The sequence below is a fragment of the Xiphophorus hellerii genome, chromosome 21 (assembly GCF_003331165.1).
Source record: "Xiphophorus hellerii strain 12219 chromosome 21, Xiphophorus_hellerii-4.1, whole genome shotgun sequence".
NCBI lineage: Eukaryota > Metazoa > Chordata > Actinopteri > Cyprinodontiformes > Poeciliidae > Xiphophorus > Xiphophorus hellerii.
Genome location: NC_045692.1, coordinates 3,621,848 through 3,630,963, shown reverse-complemented (window position 1 = coordinate 3,630,963; position 9,116 = coordinate 3,621,848). Strand labels below are relative to the sequence as shown.

General features: G+C 42.1%; 1 protein-coding gene across 1 annotated transcript in view; it reads left to right on the top strand.

The window, feature by feature from the left end:
- Positions 1-7,793: 7,793 nt before the first annotated feature.
- Positions 7,794-9,116, top strand: part of zeb1b (zinc finger E-box binding homeobox 1b) — a 60,852-nt gene continuing 59,529 nt past the window's right edge. The window contains exon 1 of the mRNA XM_032551362.1: positions 7,794-7,920. Coding sequence (XP_032407253.1) covers positions 7,863-7,920 — 58 coding nt within the window. The 5' untranslated portion in view covers positions 7,794-7,862. The remainder of the gene's footprint in view (positions 7,921-9,116) is intronic.

The window sequence follows — 9,116 nt, the reverse complement described above, 5'->3', positions numbered from 1 at the left end:
CAATGAACGTTAGCGGCGCAATTCTAGAATTCTACAGACTGAGGCCTCATCCCTGTACATTTTTAGCTGCTATTAGTAAAGGGGAGATAGAAATACATGTTAGTCTTTTCAGATTCTCAGAAGCAAAACATTTCATGAACCATTTATCTTTTTCCTTCCTATCCAGTGTGAGCGTTTCCAGGCAGGATAAATGTCCTCTGTGACTGTTTGAGGGCTCTGTTATTTGAGGAGACTTCTAAACGCAGCCGAGAACGTCTGAGTCGTGTTTTTGTTCCCAACTTTTTTCTGAAAATAGGTTGTTTTAGGAGTGGCTAAACTCAGAAGAACATGTTGGCTACTTCCTGTCATAAGGAGGCGGGGGAAAAAGAAAAACAAAAAAAAACGCCGGAAGCGAGCGAAGAATACCGTGTCTTTAGACTGACGTCTAGTCCCCAAAACATTGGCATTGTTGGGATTCAGAGTCTTGACAACTTGCATTCAGCTGCAGCTGAATGCTTGAGCTGATATTTATTTTAGCCACCTTCCCCCCGTGGGGCCGGCCTGACCTCAGGAGAACGCAGAGAGAAAACTCTCAGGCTTGCATCGGGAGGTGTTTATTTGCATATTGTTGTAGGGTTGGGATTGGAGGGCGAAGGGCCCAACATCGTCCCTTCACCCTAAAAATGATCTTTTCTCATTGCTACGGTATCCATTGCACTGACAGCCCCCCGAGTAGAGAGCTTTGGTCTGTATCTTTTATCCGGAGGAGAGGCCTGGCTGGGATCCTGCCTCGTTGGGGGTTGGTTGGTTGGTTGGTTGGTCTGGCGGTGTGAGGAGGGGAGGAGGACCTCACATTTAGCTGCCGTCTCTTGGGAGAGATTACGCAGTTCAGTCTCTCTCGATCACTGCCACCGCCTGCTGCTCCGTCCTCTGAACCGTCTCTTGCACTTTCTGTTCCTCTCTTTTGCTCTCGTTTCCCCCCGCTCCTCCAACTCGTCCATTCTCCCCTCCATCCTGCTTGTGACACAGTTTGGGACTCTGATGTATTCAGGACAACAGGGGCGTGTCTAGTAGTTTCTTCTTGGGCTCGTGGGGGCACAGACACACTAACAACGCAATTTTCTTTAACTTCTCTCCAGTTTTAAATATTTGTTAAAACTGGCACTATGTTGTGATAGTATGGCATGAGACAGATAATCTCCTCTGCCTTTTCCCAGTGCTAACTGGAAACAACCAATCAGAGCGAGGAGGAGAGTCTTAGCGCTGTCAATCAGTGACGTGTGGTCACCTGTCACCATGGAAACATAATATATAATGATAAAATAATTTTGATTGCTATTTTCACCATGTGTTTTGTACTATTAAGTATTTATTTTTCATCTACCTTAACCAATATTGATTATTTTTTTCTTCAAAATCGGTGAATTTTCTTAATTTCCCATCCAAATGCTCGGAAGCGAAGCCGGTGAGGCAGCAGCGAGCCGAGCCTCACCTGGGATTGCGCAACCTCTCGCTAACTGCACTGGCTGCCATTCTGTGGGATCATGCTCCTCCTGTCTGTATGTCGCCAAAAACATGGTTAATAAACACACCTGTTAGAGCGACAGAGAGTGGTGGTGTGGCTGATGCCTGCTCTTGTGACTGGAGAAGGTGTCGCTTACAAACCGCTTAGTATGCGACACTGTTTCTGTCCAAGCAGTTTACTGTGCGGCTTGAGGTACAAGCTCATAAAAATGGACCTTTGCGCAGACGTCCTGCTTTGAGTCCGTGCGGATCTCTGTGGACTGAAGTCCGTCTGAGTGTGTTACGGCCTTTGCCAGTTCATTGCCTTTGCAATGAACTGCATTCCCAAATTTGCAGCTACAAAAAGGGGGGAAAGCTATTTTGCATCATTATTTATAAATAGTTTTTTTAGTCTGAAGGTTTCGATTTGAAATGCTGATCTATGTGCACTATGAACAGTGATTGACAGCTCTGGTGTGGGTGGCCAATCAGATTCCCCCCCACCTGAGCTGACCCTGTGGCCACGCCTCCTGCAGGACATCCAGCTGGTTCTCTCAGCTTACAGCCCAGATGGCGTGGAGTTATGGCCGCCCAGCCCCAGCAGCCCCGCTCTCTGATCCCCGCCGATCCCGTGTGGAGCGCCGTGGAGCTCAGCCACCACTCACATTAATCTCCTAAACGATCCCGGACCTAAGAGGATCAATACTCATTTTCAGGGAGCAGCATGATCCCTTAATGTAGTGGAGGATGGCTGCTCAGCCCTCACTTTTTGGCCCCCTCCATTCCGCTCCTCTCTGCTTTAACTCCCTGTCGGAGGAGCAAGAGTCAGCCCTTCATTTCATTTCATGGCCCACTTTAGTTAAAACAATATCTGGCTTTTATTACAGATGTCATTACTGAGGTGAACAGCGCCTCTGCAGCTGGACTCCTGATAAAAATGGCCTCCATCTTCATTAGCCGAGGTATTTGCTTTAGTGTGAGGTGGCTGGTTTTACAAAATCAGATCCATGTCTTGTAATTGCCCTCTGTGCACTCCCATTCATCCAGATAAGAGAGGGGTCACAGGGCAGCTATGGGAACCATAGCTAGCTCCTTGATGCTCCAGGTGTTTTATTCTAGTTAAAAAATAAAATAAAAATAACACACACACACACACAAATGTTTTACTAGAGTTGGTTTGTGGCTTCAGTTTAGTTCCAGCTTCTTTAGCATCATTCATTCTCAAACTTAAATTTAATTTTGTATTTGTTTCTTTCGTAAAGTGACTACACATGAAAGGCTGAAGGGTTTTGGATCCTTTCGCGAATCACTGGAATCGTCATTCTTTGTTTTCCACAGAGGCAACGAAAATGACTTCATGTTAATAGCGCTTTGATCCAGGGAAAATGGGAAAGATGCTCGTTTCCACTGGATGACATGCCGCCCACTTTTTCCAGGTCTCCGTGCGCTGGGCGAAGCGGCGCTTCGACCGCACGGTTAGCTGGCCGTCTCATCATTGATCTTTGCTGATGCACGCAGTTTCTGGGGCCTTCTTTTCTCCTTTTTTATTTCTCTCTCATCTGCAAAGTTGCCGAGCGAGAGAGCCGGGCAAACCCTCCCCGACCCAGCTCTCCGTGTCTCGCAGGCAGGCTGCTCTGGTGGGAGAGGCCACCTGGAGCAAGTTTGGATGTGTTGTTTATGCTAAAGCTATTACTCTGTGTCTGGGCAGGCTGCCCTGAGAGCTGGAGCGCTCGCTCTGCTGCTACTGAATTATTCACCCAGGAGATCTGCCATCCTCTGTATACAGGCTGTCACATGTAGCTGAATGATAAGCTGATTGTCCGGCAATGAGGGCTTTTGTTGTATTGTCCCTCTGAATGCTAAATTTATATCAAGCTGATGTTATGTCATAAGGGAATGTGTGAGCTCTTAAATCACGGAGTCTGACAAAGGGAGTCCAAATATTTCCGCGTACAAGATAACTACCGTTCACTTCTTTCTGAAAGCTCTTCCACTTCCATTCAGATCTCATCTTTTTATTGAGGCTGCTTAGCTATCGGAGAAATGCAACCGCCACTGCCGTGGAAATGTATTTTCCCCAGCTCACAGATTTCTTTTGTTTGATTTTTGATGCAGTTTATTGTTTCAGATTGCCACACAAATGAAAAAAAAAGAAATCAAGTTTTAATTGATTTTCTGAGTCTACCCAAGTCAAGTAATTGAAACCATAAATCGAATAACTGGCTGTGGCAATACTTGGCAAAAAACAACTTTCACCAAGTGTTGGGGAACTGGTAATGAGTATCTTACATCACAGTCGAGGAGCTTTGGCCCACTTTACTTTGAAAAGTTGTTTCAATTTATCTGATGAGAGGATTTTTGATCCAGACTATGACTAGGACACTTTAAGCTTTCATTTAGCTGGTTTTTTTCTCCATTTTTTCTTTTTAGGAATTCAGAAGTGGCTTTCAGGTATGCTCCAAATTATTAATCATTACTTTATGGTACTCTAGTTAATATTACGTTGTTACGCTACGCTATTTTACGCTACGCTACGCTATGCTACATTATGCTACATTACGATACTTTATGTTATGTTACGCTACTTTTTGTTACAATACTTTGAAATACACTACAATATGCTACTTTTTGTTATGTTACGCTGCTTACATTACGATACTTTGTTATGCAACTTTATGCTATGATACATTACATGATGATACGCTACTTTACAATATGCTACTGTACGTTATGTTGCATTACTTTACTTTACAGTATGCTACTTTATGTAATTTTATGGTATGATACTTCAGGTTTGTTATGGCAGCAAAAACAATGTAAGAGAAAATGATAGAAAGATTAACATAAACATAGAAAAAACTGAAAAGTAAGTAAATACTCAAACAGCGAATTTGTAAAGCTGCACAGAAATTTTCAGTTATATGACCATTTTCACAAGATCCTTCAAGATTTTCTGACAGAAAATCAAGATTTTGCTATAACAGATCCATCTGTTATAGCAAGACATTAAGTTCCTGCAACAGCAAAGTAGCCCCAGATCATCACACTACCACCACCATGTTTGACTGTCAGTCTGATGTTGCTTTTCCCAAATGTTCGTTAGTTAAAACATCAGATGTAACAGGACAGGCTTTTATGGGTTTTTACTAAGCTGTCAGAGAAAGTGACTGGTTTCTTTCCTGTTTTCTGTAGCATAGAGTTGCACTGTTTTGTCCCTCCTCTACTTGTTGCTGTGCACTGCTGGTCAACTGGATACAGTAAAGGCTACTACTGTTAATAAGAAAAGTAAGCTTGGCTATTTGTCAAATTTTCTGCTCTTGAAAAACACGAGTCATGGTGTAGAAGCCTTTAGGTTCTTATAGTGAGAATGTCAGACTGGGTGTAAGGCTATGCTCTGTGGTTGTTGTTCCTCTTCGCTAATATTAACCATCATCAGCTTCTAGAAGAGCTGAAGCTAGGCAGCAACTGTGACTCCTCTTTCCTTTTGTTACAAGTCATGGGACCTCAAGCATCATTTCCTTCTGCAGTGAGTTTGTGAACTAAGTGCCCTCATCAGTGCTAGCATCCACAGGAATTCACCTCAAAACATGTGATCCTGGGTGTGTGTGTGTTTTTTTGTTTTTTTTTTCCTCCACCGACACAGAGAGCGCTGTGATAACGCGCGGGTGAAGGTATGAGATTGGATTGCGATTGGACGCAGCCTGAACCTGGGCTCGCACATCGCTGTCCTCTTCATCGCTGCGCCTGTGAGCGTGGCTGGGCAGAACAGCGGGGTCTTTCTTCACGAGGAGGATGGAATCACTGATGACAGTCTCATGACCTCTTTCTCCATTAACGCACATGTGCTCCGTCTGCTGCCTTCTTCCCCCCACTGCGCATCACACACACATACAAACACAAACAGGTTGCCAGGTTAGGCTGGAGGGGAAAATACATATTGTTTTGGTAACTAGATACAAGTATGTCAGCAATGGTTAATTATCACTTAAAAACTTTTTTTTTTTACTTCTATCCACGGGAACAAAAATCTACTGTGGCTGGCCAAAGGCATTAGCAAACAGTAGCTGCGTTTCCATTACAAATGTGCGATATTCTGCTAATGTCAAAAAAACACAGTTTCGGTGTTTCCATTAAATAAGAAATGAAATTAAAATTACTTGTGAATAAGCCTGTGCACGCCACAAGTCATTTAAAATTATCTAAGCGATGGATGTGAATAGCTATATGAAATATAATCATAATTCAGTCATGGAGCTAGCGCTCATCACCTCATCCTAGCGCAAAAACGTTTAATCGGAAAACTTTGCACAATTTCATGGATAATGGAAACGCAGTTTGTGAATGTTTAGGACTTCCTTGCTGGATTGGGTGATCTTTTAAAACTCCTTAAATCAGTTCTGCTGTTTCAGTCTAAGATGAGAAAACTTTTTATGCACATTGTAACTATTAGTAAAAAAAAAAATAGCACCCTTTTAACAATAAAATGAATTGGTTACTAAGGGAACAAGTAGAAAATAGGGATAAAACATAAAAGGAAAAGAAATATAGAATTATTATGGCTCTGATCAAAATCAGTTAAGACACAATTGAGCCACTATAAAACAAATCTTGTTTTGTTTATATTTCTTTTAAAAATGGCATGTCAAAACTTATTTTGAATGCTTATATAAAATATTCACCTCTTTAAATGTTTTACACATTTTATAGATTTTTTTCAGAAGATCAACATAATTTGTTTTTGACAAAAAAATATACAAAAAAGTCATGTTAATGTCAAAGTTAAAACTGATTTTCGCAAAATATGATATTAACAAAAATATGAAACATCAAATAATTGACTGCATAATTATTCATCACAGTCAGTTGGTTCTAATAGTAGCTGCATTTCCATTGACAATATAATTGCACGTATTTGAATTACAAAAATAAATTGTGGGAACACGGCAATTTCCAAAAAATTCACTTTTTTGTGCTTGGATGAGGCGTTTTTATTTTGTGGTTGTATTGACATTAGTGCTTTTCACAAAATTGCAAAGGAAACACTTTTTCCACATCTCACAAGTCATGTGATCAGTCACTGGATGTTACTACTGCCAGAAAAGACAAAGAAGACAACAGGAAGTAGGAGGAGAAGGATGACTGCATGTTTTTGAATAACTTATCACGTGAACAAACTTATTTGTGTGTGATTTTGATAGCATTTCTTATTTAATGGAAACGCTGCAATTGCGCAATTGTGTTTTTTCGACATTAGCGGACAACAAAAAAATGTTGCACACATTTGTAGTGGAAACACAGCTAGTGTGCATCACTTGGAGAAGTCATAGTAGGCCATAGTATTCAAAATATAGTGTTGCTTAAAGACTTAGTTTGCATAACTTAGTGATATTACGTAGAGATACAACAACAAATGGAAAATAAATCAATGGTAGGAGCTAACATGAATCACTATTGGTTGTTTTAGCTGACCGTAGCAATTTAGAACCTCGCAAACATCTCATGTGAGTTGACTAGAACAATGAGTTTTTGGGTATTATCAATATGCAATTTCACAACAGACTACATTTAATGCTGTTTGGTTTAATGTTCAATAATTGAAGTCTAGAAACTTTGCTTGAGTCTGCTGGTTGTATCATTTCACCACACCAGTTAATCATGCATCTATTGGGATAATTTTCAAACACCTACAAAACCCCGGAAACACATTAATGTATCATCTTCAAAATTGCTTTACAAGTGATCATCCAAAGGTTTACTTCAGTTTTGACAGAACTGGGGAGGACCAACAAGTCTCTACTGATTAGATGGACTTGAGTAATCACAGTTTTTTCCAAATCACAATGGTAAGTAAAAACTTGGTATTTAGACGAACAATCATCTGGATTGTCCAAAATGTGAAAAACAAATAAAGCACTGGAAATGTAATATGGCTTTGGTGAAAGGTGCACTTAGCTGAGGGGTGGCCCCAAATTAATTTCTTCTTAGGGCCCCATACAACTTTTGGCCGGCCCTGTTTGGCAGGGTTTTTTTTTTTTTTTTTGCCTTTTTTTTTTAATACTAACAATTCAAAACTATTACCACCACTAGGTAGCGGAACTACACCTTGAAACAAACTGCTACATTGTGTTTTATACACACAGGACGTATACTGAGAGTAAGGCAGGTAACAGAGTAAACAGCCAGCCCCTCTCCTCTCCCGCATTCAGCGTGTTTCTGGGGAGATAGGGGAAGGTAATGCCGTAAAGCCTTTTTGTCGTAAACCAGGTGCGGAGAAGAAGGGGAGGTGAAGGCAGCGAGGGAGGTGGTGGTGGAGGAGGAGGGGGAGAGGGGGTGAGAGAGGAGGTGACTCTCCGGCAGCATTTAGACACAACGAAAGGATCATGGCGGATGGCCCCAGGTGTAAGCGCAGAAAGCAGGCGAACCCGAGGAGGACCAACGGTGAGTAAAAACTACTTCCTACGAGGAGTTTTCCCTCCCCGGCGGCTCTTCTGTCGCCGGCTAATTTGGCCGAAAAGTTCAGCAGTGTGTGAGCGCTGTTTTTCTGACGCTGAAAGTGGTGCGAAGTAGCGGTGTGGTGTACCGTTATACCTGGGTCGCGACTCTCCCCTCCGCCTAGCGGTCCGCCGCACTGGGGACCGTTATACGCGCACCTCACCGCGCTGGGAGCGCAGCAGCTCTTTCTGCTCACTTTACTCTCATTTATTCAGCCGAATACACATTTAGCACCAGAAACCGGGGAGCATTCATTGATTTTCACCGTGTTTTGTCGAGTTAGAAAGCCCACCGTAAAACTCGGACCTGTTTCTGTTGGGAAACGGGATAAAGCGCTACCTGGTCGACCCTCAATGGTTATCTTAAAACAGTTTTGGTGAAGAAACAACATTACATTTTGCCAGGTGTTTGTTTTGGAACGCTTTTGAAATTTGTTGTGCCGGAATAAATAGGAATACAACTGTTTAGTCCGCTCTTATTTAGTCCACTCCGAGCAGGTACAGGCTTGTTGCTGAGCTACAAGGGTTGGACAAACTCCCTCGTTTCTGCCTTCCATTCGGCTGCTTTATATTAGTCCCATTCACGACACCACAGTTGCGTTTTAAATAAAACAAAATTAAGATAAAATAAACCTATTTAGTGTGAAAGCTGGTTTTGAGCTGTCATTGTTTCCAACTCATTTGCATTTTTGCTCACGTTGTTTCGGAAAAGTGTTTTCGTTCAGTGACTTTTATTTTATTGTTGAAATGATAAAGTATGGAGTGAAAGCTCAGCAGAAAACACGGACGGGGTGACCGGGGTTCCGGAGAGCGAGGGATATCTCACGCGCTGTTTGAGCGCAGCCCATATAAGGAGAGCGGATCCTCTCCTGTCGCGCGACGGGAATCCTGATTCTCGTAGGACCACGGACGCGAGCGAACCTATACATGCGCTCAGTTTTCCCTTTTCTGTTGTCGCTACATTTCGCCGATTTATGTATTTGTGAAGCTCTACGTGACTACGCTTAACCTAAAAGGTGCGATATTAGTAGCTTTGGGGGATTTTAAGTTGTTATCTTTCTATAACACCAGTGTTAAATATTAAAATAAGTGCTATAAATGTAAAATTTCCATTGTTTGCTCTTTATTACCCGTGAATTTACT